At 36.4% G+C, this 24,192-nt stretch overlaps 1 protein-coding gene across 1 annotated transcript in view; it reads left to right on the plus strand.

Annotated features, from left to right (window-relative positions):
• LOC127632096 (serine/threonine-protein kinase NLK) overlaps positions 1-24,192 on the plus strand; it is a 95,199-nt gene that overhangs the window by 46,463 nt on the left and 24,544 nt on the right. The window contains exons 2-5 of the mRNA XM_052110580.1: positions 1,352-1,481; positions 1,720-1,775; positions 20,885-20,991; positions 21,994-22,079. Coding sequence (XP_051966540.1) covers positions 1,352-1,481; positions 1,720-1,775; positions 20,885-20,991; positions 21,994-22,079 — 379 coding nt within the window. The remainder of the gene's footprint in view (positions 1-1,351; positions 1,482-1,719; positions 1,776-20,884; positions 20,992-21,993; positions 22,080-24,192) is intronic.

A 24,192-nucleotide genomic window follows, 5' to 3' on the forward strand; every position in this document is an offset into this window, starting at 1 on the left:
CAATCTTGCACTCTTCTATCAGCTTTTTTGTCACGAGAGACAATGTTCCAATCATAAAACTGCAGTGGGAACAAGTGAAAGCAGAACTAATATTACCAACACCCTACAATGTGAAATGGGAAGGATTGTAGTTATAAACAACAAAGACTGTTAAAAGTCAAATTATTGGAGATACTATATTATGATGCATGGGAAAGTACAATTTAAATAAATAAAATAATTAATAAAAATTATTGAATGAAATGGTGGCAAAAAATAACCAAAACATATTGTTTAATTACACCAATGGGTTATCAACTTAAGCTTGTTATTTACAGGCCTATATATCCTAATATGGAGAATATTTTGTGTAAGCCTATTTGTTTTTAAGGCCTATAAAAAAATGGACAGAATTTTAAAGCAACAGCATTGGTATTACCTACAGGGAAATTGATTTATCAGTGACAGTGAGCAGAAAGCTTACATATAACTGGTTAAGACAGAGCTCCTGATAAAAAGGTTAAATGATCCCAATTGGTACCGGCCGTTGGCTGATCGGATTAAAAAAAAAATGGTAATCAGTATTGGCTGTAAAAATCCTGATCATAACATCCCTAACACTCAATTTAAAATGAAGAATTGATACAATTATAAAAAAAGATGTTGTCTAACACATACATAGACATAGATATAGTACATAGACATGCAATGAAAAAATATCCCTGATGGAATGGAAGAAAGTGTCTTGTATGAACATCCCCTCAAGTCTTCCTCCGATCTATCAACAAACGTGATTGCATAATGTACTGTATTGCTGTAGGCCAGTGATAGGCTTATGTTCAATGATATGGAAATAAAACCAACTATTGACCTCTTAAGCCACTTTTCGTAATGTCTGTTCAATGCATTACTTGTCTACTACAATAATCTCATCGAATCTTAACATGGGGGCTTTTCTCAGCAAATATTGATACATTTGATTATTTGAAATTATTTTGAATTAATCAACATATCATGTAATTAACTGGGTTATTTTCCACAGTTATGGAAAACCTGAAAATATGAGGGAATTTAAAGATTGTGAATTACTGTCTTGGAAAAGTCATTGGTATAAATAAAATCGTAAAATAACATGGAAATTATAATAGAAAATTGCTGTTTGTGAGTTTATTTTGTAAAATATATATATTTTGTACTCCTTATTTGAGAGTAAATCCTTAATCCAGAGTAACTGGAAAAAGTTGAATTGATTTTCATTTGAAATTCATTGATCAGAAAGTGTGGGAACCCTGAATTCATTTGATTAATTTTGTTAATCAGTTGATATCCCTGTATTTTGTTGTTCACTGATCTCTAATCTTTTTCTCCTCAGGTCGGTGACGGACCCCAGGGATGGCAAACGAGTGGCCCTCAAAAAGATGCCCAATGTCTTCCAAAACCTTGTGTCCTGCAAAAGGGTTTTCCGTGAGCTGAAGATGCTCTGCTTCTTCAAGCATGACAATGTGAGCTCAATAACCCATCTTCCCCTCCCTCATCCCTCATAACTCTTTTTTTATCAGTTAGAATTAGCTAACTCGTGCTATCTACGTGCCATCCCCATGGTGCCAACAGTAGGCTCTCATGGGCTCTCTCTGGGCTGACAGTGTCTGAGAAACAAATGTCATGTGATGGCTGGTGTCAGTGCCCACGATCTGTGGCGTCAGAGTTGACCTCTGGCGCTCTGTTTTTGTTTCTCCACAGGTGCTGTCAGCTCTGGATATTCTACAACCTCCACATATCGACTACTTTGAGGAAATGTATCCTAAACAGAAACTGCTCTGCAAGCTGCTGTCAAAAGAAATAAACTCATTGCATGAATGGTGTTTAGGTAATGCTGTGAAAACTGAATGGGGTCATGCAGAGGGATGCACTGATTTACCATTTTTTTAGACTTAAGCTTCAATCTAGTATTTTAGATGCTGCAAGTGAAATCGGTCATCAATACATTTTAATGTACAGTAGAAAACATTTTGAAATATCTTGGCATACACAGAGTGTGCTGTCTGTTTTTTAAAATTAAGCTTCAATATGATCTACTTCTGATATCAACCAGTGCAGACAAATGCGAAAAATACATTTTTCCTATGGTGAAATAGTAATCTCATACAAGTAAGCTATTTATTGGTTGATTTCCCTGAAAAGTGTAATTGAATGGCTCTGTGACGTTTTCCAAATGTTTCTAATTATATAATAATTAATGATTATATTTCTTTCATATGTAAATAAAATGAACATTATAACTGAAATATACCCAAATAAATCAGAATGTAATCAAATCGTATCAGAATCAAATCGAGAGCTTGTGAATTTAATCAAATCGTATCATCTGTATCGTCTGTATCGTTATTCAGTCCTACTGTTAATATCAAGGAAAAATAAATAATTTCAAGTCAAGTCAAGTCAAGTGGTTCAAGTCAAGATAAACTCATTGCATGAATGGTATTTAGGTAATGCTGTGAAAACAGAAATAGGATAACAGAAAGCAGAATATCATTAAAGTCATCATCCTGAGACAGGTGTAAAAACAAATACTAAAAACTGGCCAATATCGTTAAGTCATGGATATGTAAGCGCAACGTAGTTCTAGCCGGAAGACTAGCAGCTGTACATCATTGCACCATTAGCTAGTGTGCTAACACAGCAACCTCCCCCATCCCACTACCACCAGTTGAGTCCTGTCCTGCACAGGGTTAGGCTGCTCGCCCATGCATCCTATCTCTGGCAGGATATGATGGTTCCGAGTACAACTTCTTTGGAACGCCAGACTGGGCTTATGCCAAAGAGAGACATTACATTTCTGTTTTATATTCATCAAATAAATGTCATCTTAAATTTCACTCAAGTCTGCGAGTCTTCCTGATAGAAATACCATGCTTCTCTAATCATTTATGTTTTATTTTAGCTTGTTTGGCACGTTAAGTATTTTTTGTGTCCTCCTTGTCTCTGTGCCTGTACATACTTGTATAATCCTTTTACACCTGTCTCAGGATGATGACTTTAATGATATTCTGCTTTCTGTTATCCTGATCTGTCTTATTTATGCTCATTAGTGGCTTAGAGCACTGCTAAACTACTAAAACCATTTAAAAAATGTTTGTCTGCCCATGGCCATAGATTGTAGACAGATTTGTTCCCAGCGTGAGAATGGTTTGTAAATTGCAAGTGGCAGACTGAAACAATAGCTCAATATATTACCAAGCCCCAGCATGGAAAGGGCATTTGAGGTCTTGGTTTAAGGCTTGTTTTAAGTTACTGCACATATGGTTTTCTTTAGCCTTTTTGTGTTGTTGCTAAAGTAGGATCAAGCTGAACATGATGTTTAGAGAGTTGATGGTATGCCTCGTGCTCTGGTTGTGTATATTTGTGGTAAGGGATAATCCAAAAGGCTTGTAGGAGCAAGTATGCAGACTGGCCCCTCCAACTAGTGTGCAGGCAAAACGGCCAAGCTGAAAAGTCCAGCATGAATTTCCATGATGGCCCAAGCTGGTTTGTGCTGGTTTGGTGCTGGCTTATTTGGTGGACTAGCAAAGGCATGTTGTTCACCAATAAAAATGCTGGTCAGCTACATAAAACACCATCTGTATGCCACTTTTCTTGTGAATACTTTCAAGTATTTCAAGAAATCAGGAACTTTCAAATACCAACTGTGCTTTCTTGGATTCCGAGCTGCATTTTTATTTGTTAAATTAGCTGGAATTTGTGGCTCTTCAAAATCAGGAACAAAAATAATTTGTGTTAATTAGCTGGGAGATTTATCCTGCGCTTTGTATTTTTAGACATTTCTCATGCAGCGTGACCGCTGACTGTGGTTTGGATTGGACTTCGTTTTGCCATATTTGGAATCACATTAAATAAATGTAGAATTAACAAATAACACTGTGCTTGAGTAAATCCAGAAAAAGAATGTGTGTACATGCCGAGCAACATACATTTATAATTTTAAGCTCTCCACAATTATTTATTTTTTTGGCTTTGAGAGTGCTTAGAGATGTAATGCTCTGTCAATCATAGTGTGGTTGCATTTTTCCATGTGCCACCATATTTAAAGGAGACATGTCACGGAAAAGGATATTTTGCTTGCTTTCTTTAAAACAAGAGTTGGATGTACTACGTAGACATTTACATTTATTCACTTGGCTGAAGCTTTTATCCAAAGCAACTTGTGTGTCCTGTAAATAGAACCCATCGTTTTAAATAGTTCTGATATTTTCATAATGCTTTCAGCTACCAATTAAAGTGCAGTACTCTAGGCACTGTTTAACACCTTTTAACATATTTCAATCCATTTAGTTGATTTCCACATATTTACCCCCAGAATCAGAGCAGAAAAGTGTAATTAATGTCTGCCATTTCCTTCTGGGCCAGCTTATGACTCCTTTAGGCTATTTTTCAAAGGTTTAAATTCTAAAAAGTATAGAATATGACCCTTTAAGTGTTTTCGTAGGACAGACAGAGAGAAATATGTAAAGAAAGTGTAGATATACAATTTTCAAAGCTTTACAGTTGTAAAATATTCGTAATTCCTCACATTGCCATAGCGACTGTTGCTCTCATGTTTGTTTTCATTAGCTTTCCAAGCAGCTGACATCTACCAAACCAGCATAATTAATGATTGCAAGCACTTGTAAGTACACACAGGAACTTTCATATTCTGTGTGATAATCTTCCCACTCGTTACCACTATCTTTGTTCAGCATAACGTATTATTTGCTCAACGGATTGAAAAAAGACTCGTATCCTTTCTGCTTTCTTACAGCACATGTGAGAACCTTAGTGCACTTATTTAAATGGATTAAGAAGAAAATCATCAGTCCATTCTTTGCAGTCACAGATTGTATAATCTAAGCCAGATTGTTTCTCTTTGTGTAGACCTGCAAATATTTGTGGACATATGTTTTGGTTAAAATCTCTATATTTGTATGAAGGAAGGTGTATGTTTTTACAGTAGATGCTTTAAGTTCTTACTACAGCTGTGGCCAAAAGTATTGGCAGTGACATACATTTTTTGTTTCGCAAAGTTTCTGCTTCAGTTGTTGTGGTGTTGATTCACATCGTTTCTAGATTATTGTGCAGAGTGATCAGATGCATTTTAAATAATTGCAAAAAGCTTGCAAAAAGCACTATTTTGTTTTTTGGCCCTGTCACAAAATGAGCAGCTAACATCATTTCACTAATCATATCAGCAGCACCTGGGAAAGTGTGAACGAGTACTAGTCAGGTGAAATCACTCAGACTGATTGCTATAAAAGGAGGGAAGAAGTGCTTCTAATCATTGTGTTCTTGTTCGCAATGGTTACCTCTAAAGAAAGACGTGCAGCCATCATCGCTTTGCCTCAAAATGGCCTCACATGCAATTGCTGCAAAGAATATTGCACCTGAAAAACCATTTACTGGATCATCAAGAACTTCAAGGAGAGAGGTTCAACTGCAGTGAAGATGGCTTCAGGTCTTCAGGCCAGGCCAGGACTGTCTCCTCCTGAGGAGTCAGCTATGGAATCGTGTCACCACCAGTGCAGAGCTTGCTCAATATTGGCAGCTGGTTGGTGTGAGTGCATCTGCATGGACAATGGCCTAGTGTCAAGAAGGGCAGCAAAGAAGCCAAGAAAAACATCAAGGACAGACTGAAATTCTGCAGGAATTACAAGGATTGGACAGCAGAAGACTGGTGCAAAGTTATTTTCTCTAATGAAGCCCCCTTCTGACTGTTTGGGACATCTGGAAAATTGATAGTCCGGAGATGAAAAGGTGAACGCTACCATGAGTCCTGTGTCATGCCAACAGTAAAGCATCCTGAGACCATCCATGTGTGGGGGTTGATTTTCATCCAAGGGAGTGGGGGCTCTCACAATTCTGCCCAGACACACTGCCATGAATAAAGAATGGTATCAAAACTTCCTGCAAGAGCAACTTCTCCCAATGACCCAGGAGCAATTTGGTGATGATCCGTGCATTTTCCAGCATGATGGAGCACCATGTCACAAGGCAAGAGTGATAATTAAGTTGCTCGGAGATCATTACATTGAGATTTTGGATCTGTGGCCAGGCAACTCCCCGGATCTTAATCCCATAGATAATCTGTGGTCAATCCTTAAAAGGCGAGTGGACAAGCAGATGCCCACATTTTTGAGTGATCAACTCCGAGCAATAATAAGGCAAGAATGGATCGCTATCAGTAAGAATTTGGCCCAGAAGCTGATATCCAGCATGCCAGAACGTTGCAGAAGTTATGAAGAACAAGGGCTAACACTGTAAATATTGACTCTTTGCATATATTGAATGTTTTTGCCAATAAAAGGCTTTAAAACTCATTAAATGCTTATCATTGTTTTCCAGTGTATCATAGAAACTTGTGAAAAAAAATTATTAGTAGCAAACTTTGCAAAACACAATGTATGTTACTACCAATCCTTTTGGCCACGGCTGTGCTATTTACCACTTTTAATAAACTTTTTGCCTTTACTAGCTTTTCTCAATGGTCCTGTGACAGAAAAAGTATAAAAGTGTACATTTCACATAGTTTCTCGCAATTAACACGAGGTCATAAAAACAGCATGTACAGTAATTATAATGCAATTAGGAAAATGTTATTAAAAACACTTTTAGATGGAGTGAAGCATGTCACACTGCAATATTTCTTTTTAACAGTTGACCACCATATGCTAGCATCATCACACATGTGAAAGCATTAACTTCTTTTATGCTTAATAATGCTAAAAATCTCTTTCTGACATGAATAGGCGTCACACTGGAGGACTAAATAAATGGACTTGAAAGTAGTACCACATAAATATTATTAAATTAATTATCAGTTTTCTTTTCTGTCCAGCCAAATTATTAAAATAAAAGCAAAAACAAATCAGTGGGCATTTTTTAGGGCATTAAAATTAAAACAGCACATTCACTGTACATCCACATTTACACACAAGTGTAATAATATGGCAGTGCCCTGGGGTCTCGGTGGCCCTCAGCAGATTTCTTTGGAAAGGTTATTTCACAAGCAGTGCTGCTGTGATTCCAGTCTAATTATAACTTTTGCTGAATTGTGTCTTTCTGAGTGACTGATGTGTGGATTGTGGTTGATACTGCTTGTCATAATGGCTATTATTTCTTCATCTGACTGCTCAACTGCTGTTTCAAATATATTGCATTTTACTAGCCACCTGCTGTGAAAGCGTTTCAGTTAATTAGTCATTGTTTGTGTTATAAACCGATTTCCTGCCGTTTCAGGAATGCATTTTGAGCCTATTTGGGCCCCTCGTGTTTATATGGTATTACAGGACTTTCTAAAGAAGTTTATTTTCTATTTTGTCATATTTATGTTTGCATCTTACAGTTAAACTTGGTTTAGCTTAGATTTAAACTGTGTCTGTGGTTAATGGAATAGTTCACCCAAAAAATTTTAATTCTTTAGATTTTTCTGCAGCTTTTAACATACAGCTAAATGGTCTGGAACAACCGACGGTTCATTTTTGGCTATGTGAACTCGTTTCACACTTCTCTAATGAGCTTTAACTATGTATATGAGAGCAAAGTTCCCTGTTTTTTACTCTTAAGTTACAGTATGCTATATAAGTAGTATTTTTTAGTACATTTGTAGGTACACTTCTTATGTACTTGTGTCATAACAGTATTCTTTGGGATGAGACTTGCTAGCTTTCCTTCGATGGAGCCTGCATTTGCTTTTCTGGAACACGGTCCTATAGCACATAGTTAAAAGCACACACACATTCATATACACTACACACACAATCATACATGAAGTATACCCCTTATCTCAACCATGGCTGCTGAAAACTTACCTCTAGTTTCCCACTAGTTATCTCTAAAAGATTGCCGTATTTGATGCTATGAGCAGTGAAGAATCCATACTTTTAAGCAGTGTCCACTGTGACCTCTTTTTACACAGAGTGGCAGTGTGATTGTGAATGAAAACTAAAACAAAACATAAATGAAAGCATTTTCCTTAACTGAAATAAAAGCTATCCTAAACTGAACTAAAATGAATTTTGTGACTCCATAACTATCAACAGTAAAATAAAAAAATCACAAATTTATATCTACTTAAACAATATTATTTTAAAATATAACATATAGCCTAATTGTGGGCTTTTATTATCATAATGATCATTTTGCAACATTCAAATGTGTAAATAAAGTGTAGTCAAGTACAGAAGGAAACGTCTTGTTCAGGTTGTACTGAATTATGACAGATGACAGTTCACCTGTGGGAGACATTCATAAATGCTTAACGTGGCTTAATGTACCAAGACAGTGATATTGGAAGAACAAATTCAGAATGCACCTTATTGATGATGTATACAGGCAAGCAGATGAGACCAGAATCTGAATGCAGTGTGCAAAGAGATCATATGCAGTATTATTATAGATGACACAATTCTTGCTAATTGTAAATAGATGACTAACAGAGAAGAAATAGTGAGAATTCATCATGCTCGCGTGTTTAGCGAGATACGAACGGTAAAGTGCCAATAAACCTCTGAAAACACAGTGAAACACACACGTGCATCACCGGCTTTTCTTTCAAGTGTTCTTCTTTAAATGCGCATCTTTGTGTCTAGTGGCATTTATTGTAATTTGTTACAAGTCGCCTACCACAGTGGCAGATAGATGAGCAAAATAACCAAAATAACTAATTTCATACCCTGTTTACAACCCGCCTCCATTAAACATGAAAATGCCTCTAGATAGCAATTAGTTATTGCGTGGACATGCAAGCCATTTTGAACATGTAAGGATGCCAACATTTTCTCTGAAAATTGACTTTTGGGATTTTTGTTTGTTTCTCACCAAAACCCATCATATTTCTTCGGAAGACTTGGAATGTGGAGCTTGAATAACATAGACTAATTTATGATTATGTGGGCGGCTGTGGCTCAGGTAATCGCAGGGTTGGCAGTTCGATTCCTAGCCCACACGACTCCACATGCCGAAGTGTCCTTGGGCAAGACACTGAACCCCAAGTTGCTCCCAATGGCAGGCTAGCGCCTTGCATGGCGGCTCTGCCACCATTGGTGTGTGAATGTGAGTGTGGATGGGTGATTGCGACACAGTGTAAAGCGCTTTGGTAACCTCTAAGGTTCAAAAAAGTGCTATATAAGTGCAGACCACTTACCATTTACCGTGATTAATGGTCGACCGATATGGGTTTTTTAATGGCCAATGCCGATATCCAGAGATATCGGCTGATAGGTGTTGATATATCACACAATTGAATATAGTAAATAACAAACATAAAATTGCTAAAACAAATAATAATAATAATAATAAACTTTTATTTAGCACTATATACTGTATACTCAATATCACACAAAACTGATAAATGTTGTATTTTAAATGGTAGATTCAGATTTCTATGTAGTCATCAAATGTTAGTAATTTATTTGCACATTAAGAAATTGTTAATATATTAGGAAGGAGGAAATAAGGGTACACACAATAATTCAGCAACCATGTTGCATGTCCACATTAGCAATTGTATTTACTAAAAAAAAAAAAAAATATTAAACCAATTGTACATATAGTACACAGTGAATAAGAAATTTTCTTATAGCATTTACCTTGGGCTGCATCTGAAAACATAGGCAGCTGACTTGCTACCTTGCTGCCTAAGCAGTTAACTCTTTCCCCGCCAGCGTTTTTAAAAAAAGTTGCCAGCCACCGCCAGGGTTTTTGACGATTTTCGCTAAAATTTAATGGCCCACAGAATATTTTCTTCCATGAATATATGAAGATGCTATATATCACAATAAAGACCTGAGCCTCTGCTTTTAGGCAAAAAAGACGATTTTATTTTATCTTCATTTGTTCTTTTTTTATTGCCACTTGAACAGAGGTAGGTTTTGTCAAAAACAACATTTCGGACAAAAAGCTGAGAAAAAGGCATTTTTATCAAACAAGTGCTTTAGTATTAGTATGGTGTTCCACTTCTTCACGTTTGAGACGATCGCAGTCTGTTTCTTTGATCAAAGAGTTGCGTACTCTTTCAAAACATGCGTGCGGGTCTTCCTTACCGTATACCACCTAAAACACGGATACCCGGAAAATTCTGTGTTTGGCGGGGAAGCGTTTTTTCATAAAACCCGGAAAATTCCGTGTTTGGCGGGGAAAGAGTTAATGGCTTAACTGGCATTGTTTTGAATGAATAGAACTCTTTAAGGAAACTGGTCTCCGAACAGTTTGAAAAGCACCTTATTTTTATCATACCTGATCCTTATGTTTTTAATTCTGGCTGATAGAATACGCGCTTCAGAGAAAGATATTAGATGACCGCTCAATGGGAAGAAAACATGAATTACATCTTTTTAAACTAGATATTTGCATATTGGCAGATGGTATATAATAAAGTTTTATTGATATTTGCCTTTTATCATTAGAAAAGTTATATGGAAGTGTTGAGGAGAGACTGTTAGAATACATGCTTCCACAGGATGTTGGATCTGCTGAAGTTGTGTGAGGTTGGTTTATTATATCTGCTTAAATGAGATATGCGCATATTTGCAGATGGTATATGATATCAGTTTTATTGATATTTGCATTTTTATCATTAGAAAAGACAGTTAAAAGTTACAGTGAACTGTTGAGGAGAGAGAGGGCGAATGAAACAGACAAGCACTTTAAAATTATGAGCTAAAATGTCACGGCTCTGATATGTTGATCATTTAAATTAAACTGTGTTGCACTCCGGTAGGGATGTCCCAATCAGCTTTTTTGGCCCCCGATCCAATATTTAAATATTAAATATATGCCGATACCGAGTCCTGATCCAATACATGTATTTGCCTAGATAGAGCTGCAGACTTTTTTTTTTTTTTTCTTTGTTTACAAAAATAAATATGTAAACAAAGTAACTAAAACATGTCTTCAGCTTAATGCATTTAACTTAGTGCAGCTAGCATTTTTATAAAACTCACAAAATCAACTTCTACTTAGAATAGTGTAATAGCTTATTTTATCAAAAATAAAACATAAATTCACTGAGTTCTGTATGGATGAATAGAATCCTACATACACTTACAAATGGTGTAAACAGCTTGACTTGAATAGTCACAACAAAAAATGAATTGTATAAAAACTCATTCAAAACTTCACAATTGCACTTAAAAGTGGCGTAAACAGTTACACTTGAACAGGCCCAAGTTCAACAATAATGAAACAGTTATTAATGGTTCTGTTGTCAATATCAAAATGCCATTGTGAGATACTGACAACCAGTAAAAACCATGAAATCATCACACACTGCAGAGATACATTCAAAAATAAGATAAAAATATATTCATAACAAGCCCTAAAACTGCTCCAGTGAGAAATATGTTTTTTGAAGTGCAGTATATGTGGTTTTATGCCCTGCAAACAGAATAAAATTTGTGACGTATTTAAAATTGTTGTTGCGAATTCTGCTCATTTACTTTCAAGCTGGCTAACATAGATCTAAGTTTTGTCATTATCGTAATGATTTGTGATTTGAAGCATCAGTTAGAATGGGTTGAAAATGATAAACAAATAACTACTGTATATTCTGATGTTTTCAAGCAAAAATGTGTTTATGAATTTACAGCTGTCATAGAGTAAAAAAGGCCCTGGCCATCACACTCACTGTGAAGTTCATCGTTCTTCGTTGAGAGCTAAAATTACGTTCAAAAAGCTGTGTAATGGCAAACTCTTTGTGACCATTCAGACACCAGCCACACTGCTGTGGGAGGTGTTGAGAGGTAGATTAGAATAAGAGGGCACTTAAGACTTCATGTAAAACAGAAAAAAATCACAATTAAATTCATACCTTATTCAATGACAAACATTTACACAAAATCTGTAAAAAAAAAAAGCTGTTTTAACCACTCGATGATGATGATTCAAAGTATATATATGCAGTAGATAATGTGTAATTTGTAATGTTTACCTTGTGCATTCATGTCGCTAATGCGCCAATACGCTATATGCAGCCATAATATGTGTTGATAACACTGTTATTGTAATTATGATGACACTGATACTACTGCAAAGATGCGGTATATAAAAGTGTCAATGGACCAAATACGGACAAAAGAATGATAATAGGCATGTCTTACTTTGGGCATGAGATGTTATTTTGACTGCAGACGTCACATAAGTGAAGCAGCATACCAAACAACAGAGTAAATGGGCACTTAAGAGTATTTGAGTAGATTTGAATCCTTTCGTAGTCTAATATAACAACAACAACAAAAATGCATGAGATGTTTATGGAAAATGTCTCTACGTGAATGATCGTTCAGATGTAGGTAAGTTTGCCGCTTACAAATAATCTGGAGTGCTGCAAACTTTCTGCTAATTTGCTACTCATTATTTTCACATCCAAATGAGCATGTCATTCACCACAAATGTTTGCCAGATGTTTGCAACTCTTCATCGGAAGTGGTGAGCATGCAACAAAACTTTGGTTACAATGAAGTTTACCGCAAAGCTCATTTGCATGTGAAAATTAATGGCAACTTTTTGGCAAGTTTGTGGCAACTCCATATTTTTTTGTAAGGGGCACCAGCTTGCAAAAACTGCATGCTGGTGGATTCATGTAGACTGAGCTTAACTGGAATCAGCTGCCAGCCTCAAAGTGGGTGAAGCTCCTGGTAACACATACCATTGATGTGGACCAATGGCAGTAAGAAGCTTTTAGCTGCTAGTAAGAAATTTTCTTGAAAGTTCGCCCTGGCCGCTGATACGAACAACCAAAACAACTTCAAAACACCTTCTTTTTGGCCATATTTTCAAAATCACATCCTACCCCCAATTCAGTAGGAAGTCTATAGGGGCCTTTACACTGTATAATCCAGCTGCAAATCTAAAACCTAATAAGACCTCAAATAAAAAAAATCTTTTTTTTAAATCAAAACATAGTGATCGTTCACTAAAAAGGAAAATTCAGTCATCAGTTTGACTTTCGTTGTTCTGTAGAACAAAAAAGGAGATGTTGACAGATGTCACTTTCATTTTAAGAAAAAAAAAGATGCAATGAATATGTATGGTGGTTGAAACTGTCGTTCTGCATATGGCTGGCTGTGGAACAACTTGAGGATGAGAGAATGATGACCATTTTTATTTTATAATGGAAATGTCACTTAATGAAAATATGAAATAAGTACAAATCGGAACTACTGGCCAACAGAAAAAGTCCTCATTGTTAAGCCCTGCCCAGTTTGTTATTCAGTGCCAACATTGTTCTGAATGACTCTTTAGAACCCTGAGATGTGATTTTATTTACAGAACTAGTGCTGTTTCTCTGTGACTGTTGCTGAGGTAGGAAGTTCAGGATGTGGAAGATTAAAGGCTACAATGACCAATGGGCTGACAGAAGCAAGGTGCGCTGGGTTTAATTACCAAAAAGACTGTAGCAGCAGAATTAGCAGATTGCCGCCTCCAGGTCTCTGAGCAGGTCAATTAGCACCTAGCAAATCTGTGAAATGCACCTCCCCCATCTGCATCTGGCGGCGATTACACTTTGCTATTATGTGAGGGGACTTTGTGAAAGCTGTGTTTAAGTCTCACTCATGGCTTAGCCCCCCTTTCTGTTTGAGACTGTGTGTGTGTTTGTATGAATTCACAAATCTTTGAGTGTGTAGGCTAAGTGTGAGTTGCATGTGTGTTTGCATGTGTAGAGTGATTTAGAGTGATTGTGGGTAGGCTTGTGTGTGTGAAGACTACCATAGAATGTGTCTTATTAACTGAGGTGTTTCTGAGGAAATAGGAAACTGTAATCACCCCTTCTGTTTTGTTAAAATTAGATAGAGAGACATTTGAACAATTAGAAATCGTTCGAGGGACCAGATTCTACCTTTTTGTAGCATTCAATTTTTTTTCCTTGATGTCCATTGACCCCTATAATTAAATAGACTGTTTTTTAAGTGCTACTGTACCTTTAAGACTTGTTATAAGACTAAATGTAAATGCTACTATGATGATTAGCTAACCTCATAAGGCCGAAAATTGCTCTACGCAAAAACGAGAATGCAGACACAAGCCCAATTTTGTGCACAGTTACGTTTCAGAATGTGTCAGACAACAGTTGATAAAATGACGCATTGCATTCTCAAAGTTTCCACAAGGGGCAATTTAAATGACATAGTCTGAACTCTACCTCTACGGTGAGTCATCTCACACAAGTCATCTACTGTCATGGCGGGCAACAGATTACTTAGCATGTCCTGCCATTGTGAACAAAGATTTAACACTGATTTACTTTGTCAATCTGTGGGGCTCCAAAACTATTGGTTTGATGGACGGTGAAATGCTGAGAAAGTATGATGCAAAGGACATCAAGCACTATTATATCAAAAGAGCAAGAAAAATCCTGTTTCCATATTTCCCTTTTAAAGGAAAATGTAACTGTTTGTACTTGAATACAACTTTATTCAGTCATTTGTTTATCCTGTGATTTGTTAGACAAGGTGTGTACACAATATTCTATATGTGCAGGTGTATTTTAGTTTTCTGCTGCTTGTCACCATGGGAATGGTTTAATATTAATATTGACTTCCTCTTGTAACTCTCAGCTGTCAGTTAGTCATTCCGGCAGGTAGAGGAGAGGGAGCTCCAGCTTCAGTTTTTGCATTCCATGTAGTCCTCATTGAAGTTAATGATAATAACATTGCCACTCACTTTAGTCCCTTAAGTTCCCATTAAGATTGCCTGAACTTTATGTGTGTTTTTGCATCAGTTCTAACGCTCTGTGGAGAACTGAGTTTGGAGGATGTGTAAATTACATTTCAGGGAAGCAATCAAGCATAGCCATCATATGCATGAGGCTTATTAAGCACGTGACAAAAGCCCTCTGTGTGGAGGTCTGCTTTGAGATCTCGACAGGTCTGCTTCTGAGACACTGAGTCCTGTTTAAAAAGTCTCACGTGTGTGATATTAACAGTGAATGATTTTTTTCCCTGTAGCCCTTCAGTAAAACAGTAACACGTTTTCTTAGCATGATAAAATATTGGCTTGACTTGGCAGGTTAACTCCTAGTTAATGTTGTGGTTGTTGTGTTACACTTTTGAACAATAATCGGGTTCAAGTCTGGTGAGTGTAATATGGTATGTCCATCCTGAAAATACACAGTCAGGATTCTAAGCCTTATATGTTACTAAATATTCTGTCAAATCCACTTTGTGTAGTAATTCTAAAAGTATTTTTCATCAAAATCATAGCCCTGCCTTTGCCCTTCATTCATGTTATGCTTTATTACCCTGTTAAATAGATATTGCTGTTGTAGATAGAGGGAGTGCATGTGGAAATCTAGGAGAGAAAAGGGGGGGGAGGATTCAGTTTTGATTGGTAAGCTGTCAATTGATAGTGTCAGAACAATATTTTTTAAATTTTCTGAAGAAAATGTGAGTGGTGCTTGCCCATGCAATTGTACCTAGATGATGCTAAGGGATTGTGGGTTGTTGCCATGACATTTCCATGCAGTTTAGCATGCTGATATGCGGTTGTTATGGTGTTCGGGGTTGTTGCTGTATCACTGCTAGGTGGTTGCTAAGGTATTTTAAGTGTTTTTTCTGGTGTTGGTTACTTACTACCCAAATCAAAAGAGCCCAATCCTAAGTTTCTACTCTGGTCCCTAGATGCGACTCAGTTTGAGTTCATGGGAATTTTCTATCTGTTTTATCATCTACCAAGTAAAATCGCTTAGAAAATTAATAGCACATCTCCCCAACAAATGAATTGAGATCATATTCATGTCTGTAGCACAAATGTGGGATAGGTTTTGTTCCAAAGCTACATTTTTAAAAAAAAACGTAATAAAGATGCCATAGCAAGCATTACTAAATAACTTACCGAACAGTCACAGAAAATGAGAACAGAGAAACTTCTCTGACTGAAAAAAGAAGTCAGTGTCAATTTGTAGAGACACTGTGAAAGATGGCATGAAAAAACTTGTGACACTCTTAGAGCTGAGAAAATCATGGCAAGTTTTTCCATCCCAAACCCTAGTGAAAGATGATTGCATGTAAAATATGGGGGGTGTTAGTAGGTTGACCCGGCAGACTGTCAATCAAGCAATCCCACACATGCTCATCTGTTATTCCCTTACACACACACATGTACACACACTGCACTGACACAATCACAGTGTAGATGACTGGTTCTATCTACAGTTTGTTCCACCACAGTTTTGGTCCCCACTGTACATCTTTCTTACTCATGGGTGCCATAAGGATTTTTGGGCCCCCTGGCAACTTTGCACTCTGGGCCCACTAACTTATCGCAACCTGTACAATTTTATTAGAATTTGTATTTATTTTTTTCATTAAAATTTATCATAAATAAGAAATGTGAACTTAATCACGATTGCACATTCAATAAGAGATATGATTTTGAAAAGTTAAATAACAATCATTTAAGTCATTAAAATAACAATGCATTTAGTATAAATAACTATTCAATAAATGAATATCATTTTAGTGAGTTGGGAATGCTGTATGTGTTTGTGTGAGCAGAGTTGTTTAGACCTTTAATTTTTTACCACCAAAGATGGAAATTGCCCATACTGTATTTCTGTTATACCAGCTTTTTTTTTTAGAGTCTCACCCAAAATTGTATACTTTGTTTTCAATGTACCTGCAAGTCTTCAGAATTTAATAAAATATATATATACTATATAAAAATATAGAATTACCATTAGAGTTAATTTACCTTGAAAATATAAGTAGTTTTATAAAAAAAAATAAGCATTTAGATTTCACCTGGGTCTTTTTTGATCCACTGTATTAAAGTTACAGATGAGTTCTACAGATCCTGTTACTACAGTTGAATTTACTACAGTAATTGTACACACTTTTCCTCATCAACACTGTTTATAATGTTGGGTCTGTCTGGCCTAATAAGATGTATTGAACTCTCCAAAGTGCTTCAAAGTAGAAAATTATCGATTCCACTTTTGTGGTCTGTATCGTTCTTGTAAACTTGTATACCATCCTATGTACCTCTCCCTGCCAGTGACTGCCAACACTTGAATGGACCGAGTGTCAGAGAGCAGTTTCTATTTGTGTGTTTATAAATGGAAGATCACAGGCAATTTGTCTTTGCCAGGAAGTCCTCCCACGTGTTCTCGCTCGCTCGTAGTTACTGACAGGAGACGCTTTGACTGTTGAGTCTCTGCTCGTATGTGTTGTTTGCTAAAGTTGGTGTTTGTTTTGACAGACTGATAGTGCTGGAGCAGATAATTGCTCCTTGTCTGTTCTTTAGAACATGAATGAGTCATAATCCGGTCACCAGGTGAAGATTCTACAACATAATGTTCTTCTTCACGAATGTCAAATCTAGTTGTTTGAAAGGGACAGTTCCCTGGTTTGTGTTTTTGAGCTGGACCGAGTGTCAAAGACCAGCTAATGTGTGTGTGAAAATAAAAAAATAAAATAATAATTATAAATTTTTTATCAGATAGACCTTGTGTAGCATAATATATTACACGTCGGCTTGTTTTTTCACATCAAAATTGTAAAATAAATCAAATAAATAAATGTCATCAACAATGTGAACGGTTGCTGCACGTGTCAAGTTGAAGGCTCTGATGCTGGCATACAGAACAGTCACTGGATCTGCTCCAGCTTATCTACAGTCATTCTTGCAGAGCTAATGGGCAGCCTCTTGTTGTACCAACACATAGATGCACCAAATCACTTTCCTGGACTTTAAACTTTTTTCCGGCTTCACTGTACCACGGTGGTGGAATGATCTTTCCGACTCCATCCGTGAAGCTAATTCTCTCTCGGTCTTCAAAAGACGGCTAAAGTCCATGTTCCATGAGCACTTGACCATACACTCATAAAAAATAAATAGTAATAATAATAATATTGTTAGAATCTGTCTTTGATAGTATTTTTCTGAAGCAATTTAAACTTTGTAATGCAGCACTTTTCGTACTGCTGTCTCCTTTTAAATGTATCACATATGCTGTATTATTTCTCTTTTGTAAGTCGTTTTGGATAAAAGTGTCTGCCAAATAAATAAATGTAAATTTAAATGAATTTTCTGTGTTTAAAAAAAAAAAAAAGAAAGAAACTACATAAGGTCTGCATTAGCAACTTAGCACAGCGGCTTCAAAATCCACAATTTTGATGTGAAGACAAAAATCACATTTCGATAAAAGTAGCTGTTGTTATTTTAAAACAAAGATGCAATGTTAAGGCAGCACTAAAAATTGTCATTTTTAAAAACACAGGCTTCAAAATCATGTTTTGAAAATAATTACTGTGGCTAACATAAACTTAAAGATAGTTTTTTTTTTTTTAATGCAGTGTTTATGTAGCAACGTGTTAGCAACTATGATTCAAAAAGAAAACATGACTGCTTCAAAATTTGTGTTATGACTGTGTGTAAACGTTGTAGAACAAAATATTAAAACCTTTTCGTGTTGTAACCACAGACATTATTTTACTTACAAATTGAAAACCGCTGTTCTAAAAGCCTATTAAGAATTAGCTTTCTGGTTTGGCCTATAAATTGATGTCACAACTGAATAGCCATTAACATTAAATTTGTGCTTATGTCCTTAGAGCCAGACACAGCATCATTCATTCAGTCTGATGGTCACGTTGTAATGAAGTGATTTATGGTGATAGTTGTTGTGCTGATTGGATTACATTCCCTCTAGGATTCAGCTCTCTTGATGACTGTTGTAACACTTTCCATGCGTGTCTTCATCTTCATTCTTCTCTAAGTAATGTCCATATTATCACACCCTGTTTCTGTCAAACCTCCCAAACCTGCAATTCCATGGGTGCGGTAAACACACAGCAGGTGCCAGGATCTAGTCCTCTACTGCTTTAGAATGTAAAGACTCTGTTATTGTAATTTCAAGTATACCGTAACAGTTACCGATGGCATGCATGATAATGCAACCAAAAGCATTGTTTGCTGTAGATTTTAAGGTTTTGGTTTTGTAGAAACCAAACTGTTGTTTGATGAGCTGTAAGCTACTCAAAATTAATTCAAGCTGTGCTTTTGAAAAAGTACAGAAACTAGCTACACTACAAGTTACTAGCAAAATTTGCTAACTAAATTGAAGCTATTTCTTGGGTGGCATTCCGAAACTTATTGTTGTCATTTCTTGAGTTTTAGAAAGTTTAACTTAAGTAAATTATCAGTGCAAATCTTTTTGTCCGTTGTGTGTTCATATGTGTTTTGATAGAAGCTCATTCACAGTTCAGAGAACCTGTTTGGTGCTAAAATCAATGCAGGTTCTAGCATTAACATGAACAAGAATAAGAAAAAGCATTACTGTAAATGAGTTTGAAACGACACAAGGGCGAATAAATTGTGACAGAATTTTTATTTTTGGGTGAATTATTGGTACATTCGTGTCTTGTTGGAATTACTGTAATTACGAGATGGGAAACTCGTAAATTCTACTCAGACCTTTTCGTTTTTATGGCAACACTTACTGTATATAGACAAAACAGCTTTGTTGTTGATAACAGGAAAATGTTTATCACTACATTCATTTATGAATTCTATATGTTCTTGCAAAATGTTAAACCTTGTGTGATCCCGCCTCCACATGTGTGGACATTGTATGTTGGCTTTGCCATCTGCAACACATAATTGTAATTAATTTAATCTGAATGAATACTTTTCACAACACTCTAATCTGTCGTTTAAGGGTTAAAAGTCTGCCTCCCCGATTCACGTGACACAACAGCATGGCTTCGATTTCTGTGAAGCGCTTCTATGAGCCCAGAGCCAAAAATAGTGCCTCTGGTTGGAAACCTCTTTTAGTTTTTCATTGAAACCTGTTTGGGTGTAAAGAGTAGCGTCTCAAGTTTGGCTTGATATACCGCTTAAAAAATGTATTCATTTTTTGTGCATCAGCGCGCAGATAGACTTCATGTCCACATTTGTGGATTTTGGGACATTTATTCCCTCAACAGTTGAAAAAACATGTTTGCTATGTTGCAAAACTTTCAACTTAAACACATCTGTGGGTCATTTCATAATGCTACATTTTATTTTAACATGGTTGGCAGTGATTTGATGATGCTGGACATTACTTTGAATAAGAATTATTTATTCAGTTTTTCAGAAAATCAGCTTTAATATCTGTAAAATCTAAAAATCATGAATAACCAACTCTCCTGGAAACATAGTAAACAATTAAGTGTCTCAGGAGGTCAAGAACAAAAATGCTCCAGGCATCAATGGCATAATAAAATGGCATATCAAGCAGAAATATGTGTTCACTTCCTTCAACCGTTGTTTTTTTTTTTTTAACTGACTTCACACGACTGTCAAGTCGGAGCTTTTATAGAATTCCGAGCTTACAACATTTAATGACAAGTTCTATGAAAATGTGAATGCTTTTTACAAGTCACGTAACGTAAACATGGTAATAACGACATGATATGAACGCACCATAATCTTTTCAAATTAAAGTTGCAAATGCTGTTCTTATGTAGTAACTTGTGTTTAAGTTAGCAGCACTGCCACATTTACTTTACTAGCTTTAATTACTGTCCAAATCTGTAACAAAAGTCTAAAAAAAACAGCTCTAGTGTGATTGTAACAAAATGAGTAAAAAAGAAAACCCATTTTGGGCAGGATATCATAATATTTTACATCTGTAAAATTAGTCATAAAGGAATAATGAATAATGGTTATACTCTAGACTTCATTGTGCTCTAGTTTTGGAGTGCCGCTTTAGACAAACGCTAGTCCTCTTCAGCGTTCACCCTCTCCACTTCCCTGTGACCTCTCCAACGGCACTGTTTCTAGTTAAGTGCTAATACTGCCCCTTATTTGGACTGTTCCTGTTGTGTAGCATGTCTGTGAACTTCCTGCTGGTATTCTTGGCATGAATGTTTCCCTTGACACACTCTCACTGCAGTTATGTGGTGACAGAGCTGATGCAGAGTGACCTCCATAAGATCATCGTGTCTCCACAGCCCCTGAGCTCTGACCATGTCAAAGTATTTCTCTACCAGATTCTCCGAGGTGAGATACTAACACACACACACACACGCACTCATAGACAGACTTCTCCCTCTGCCCTTAATTTCAAAATCTATCTTTACCACATCCTCAGAGGTCAGACACACACACACACATTCTACTAACTTAGCCAAAATCTCATTAACACACACACACACACACACATTTGTTTTTCTATCATGGTGGGGACTTTCCATTGACTTCTATTGTTTTTACTGTCTATTGCAGCTAATGATATTTTATATCGCCTAAACTTAACTCACACAAACCTTTTCAATACATTATTTAGTGTTATGATTTTTATTAAGCTGTTTTCCCTCAATGGTCCCTGAGCTTGTTGGCTTGTCTTAACTGGTGTTAAGCTGGTTGTAGCGGGTTTAAGCTGGTCCCTCAGACTAGCCAACCATCTTAGGCTGATTTTGGCTTTTTTATTCTGCAGGGAATGTAGGCAAAACCTGACGCAATCACATATTTATCTAAATTGGGACATTAACATTCAACAATTGTTTTTCTAAAAAGACTATTATTATTACTACAGACTATACAAATTGTACCCCTAAGGATGGCCCTGGATGTCCCCAAAGGGTTTTTTAACATATTTAGCTAACTTCTAAATACAATTTTGTCCCCACTGTATAGACAAGTAAACCCACACGCAAATCTCTCCACCTCTTATTCCTTTAATCGTGGCATTAAGTTTCTTTTCTATTCAGTTCTCAAAGGAAATGCAGTTATACACCATGTACTTGTTTTGTTATGGTTTGACATTAATAGCCATCTTCCTAATGTGTGTAGCAAACAGTAAACACATAACACTTCAGAGTTTAAAAGTGACACAAAGCTCCATTACATCCTAGATTGAAAATGGCACCCTTGTTCTAAAGTCTGTTTATGTGTATACTGGATTCGATTTCAAACTAATCAGAAGTGATTTAAATCAATACAGTTTTGTGTTCGGAAAATGTCTCCAATTCTGTGGCTGATGTGTATATGTTGTGTTCACAGGATTGAAGTATCTACACTCAGCTGGTATTTTACACAGAGACATTAAACCTGGCAACCTATTGGTCAACAGCAACTGTGTACTTAAGGTTAGTAAAACAATAGTCAATATTCTGATGTGTTGTTATGTTATGTTCAAAGTCTTCACTTTTTATTTACCTTAGCTTTTAGATGCTGGGTTTATAGATTTACTTTCATTCATATTATTCTGTTAATGGGTAGTTGACAAATAGCAACATATGCATAAAATAAACATAACTCACCCATTTTTCCATATTATTTGTATATGTATGAATAGGATATCCATCTGAAAACCAACCACTTTTATTATTATTATTATTATTATTATTATTATTATTATAGTGTAGTGATAATAAAAAATATATCCATTAAACGTTTTTTTATTATACATCCAAATTTTAGGGTAAAATGTATATTTATATTTTAGGTGTATATTTCAAGTGTTATACTGTAACTAGTGACCATTTCTTTAAAGTTTCCCACCATTTTAATCACATTTTAGCTTTTTTGTAGTTTTCTTAAATAGTCCTGTGGTCTGACAAATTAATTTAAGTGCAAATATGGGATGTAGTCAATTAATATGAGGTCATAAAACTGTATTATTAGTTTTCCTCGTTAATTATTAATAAGATTATTATAAGTAATAATAATGAAAATGTTTTGTTAAAAATGGTTTTAACTCAAGTAAAATGTAACACTGCACATGAAGATTATTGTATTTATTTATTTGTTTGTTTGTTTATTCGTCTTTAAGCTCTATTATACTGGCTTTATTGTCTTTGTCTAGCCCTGCAATTTTTTTTATATATATTTTTTTTTTATCCCCTTTTCTCCCAATTTGGAATGCCCAATTCCCACTACTTAGTAGGTCTTTGTGGTGGTGTGGTTACTCTCCTCAATCCGGGAGGCAGAGGACATGTCTCAGTTGCCTCCATTCTGAGACCGTCAATCTGCGTATCTTATCATGTGGCTCATTTTGCATGACACCACGGAGACTCCACACGTGGATGCTCATGCTACAGTCCGCGATCCACGCACAACTTGCCACACTCCCCATTGAGAGCGAGAACCATTAATCGTGACCATGAGGAGGTTACCCCATGTGAATCTACCCTCCCTAACAGCCGGGTCGATTTGGTTGCTTGGGAGACCTGGCTGGAGTCACTCAACACACCCTGGATTCGCACTCGCGACTCCAGGGGTGGTAGTCAGCATCAATACTCGCTGAGCTACCCAGGCCCCCCTAGCCCTGCTATTTAAAAAAAAAATTGTCCAGCCTATGAGCCTTGAATTTTGTTTGTGTTTTCAAGCTTTATAACTCATTTCATTCTTCAGAGGGGCAATGCCGCCAGGCCAGGTCTACAACTCAAGCGTATACTCGTACCGGCACGCATACACAATCTGTGGCTACAGGGGGTCAGGGACCACTTGGGATTGATTCATCTGCTCAGTTACTGACATGAATCTTCATTTTGGATCCCAGAGAGAGAGAGAGAGAGAGAGAGTGAGAGAGAGCTTAGCTGCAATAGAAAAAGCATGAGAGATATGGGAGACATAGGGAAAGAGAGAGATTTTGTGTGCATGCGTGAGCAAAATTTCCCAGGCAGAAAGAGAAATGTGCTTTAGGGGCAAACAGGAATAGATCATGCTTTTGGACCGAAGAGGAGGAGTGGTTTAGCATGCACTGCTTCATTTAGTCCTTAATCCCCATTTTCCAAAAAAGACAAATGTTTAATTTTAGCTCTGACATTATTTTATGGTCTTGCCCTGCAATCAAATACATTTGTGTCTGATTAAATTGATGGATCACTTTAAAAATGTAAAATTCTGTCATCCTTTACTCACCAGCATGTTGTTCCAAATCCTTTTGACATTCTTTCTTATGCAGAACACAAAAAGTGTTGTTAGGCAGAACGACAGACTCAGTCACCATTCACTTTCATTGTGTGGAATAAAGATGCAATAGAAGTGAATTGTGATTGAGACCAGGTATTGGAAATTCATGAGGGTTAATAATTGATTTCAGAATTTTCATTTTTGGGTGAAATCTCTTTAAGAGAATCTAGATTAACTCACTAGTCAGTTTTACTAATAGACTAAGTCGGCTGTTGGACATCTTGTTGACTAGTCAACCATCCTTACACATCCCTAATTGTGAGGTTTTTGCATATACAGCTGAAT

The sequence above is a fragment of the Xyrauchen texanus genome, chromosome 38 (genome assembly GCF_025860055.1).
Source record: "Xyrauchen texanus isolate HMW12.3.18 chromosome 38, RBS_HiC_50CHRs, whole genome shotgun sequence".
NCBI lineage: Eukaryota > Metazoa > Chordata > Actinopteri > Cypriniformes > Catostomidae > Xyrauchen > Xyrauchen texanus.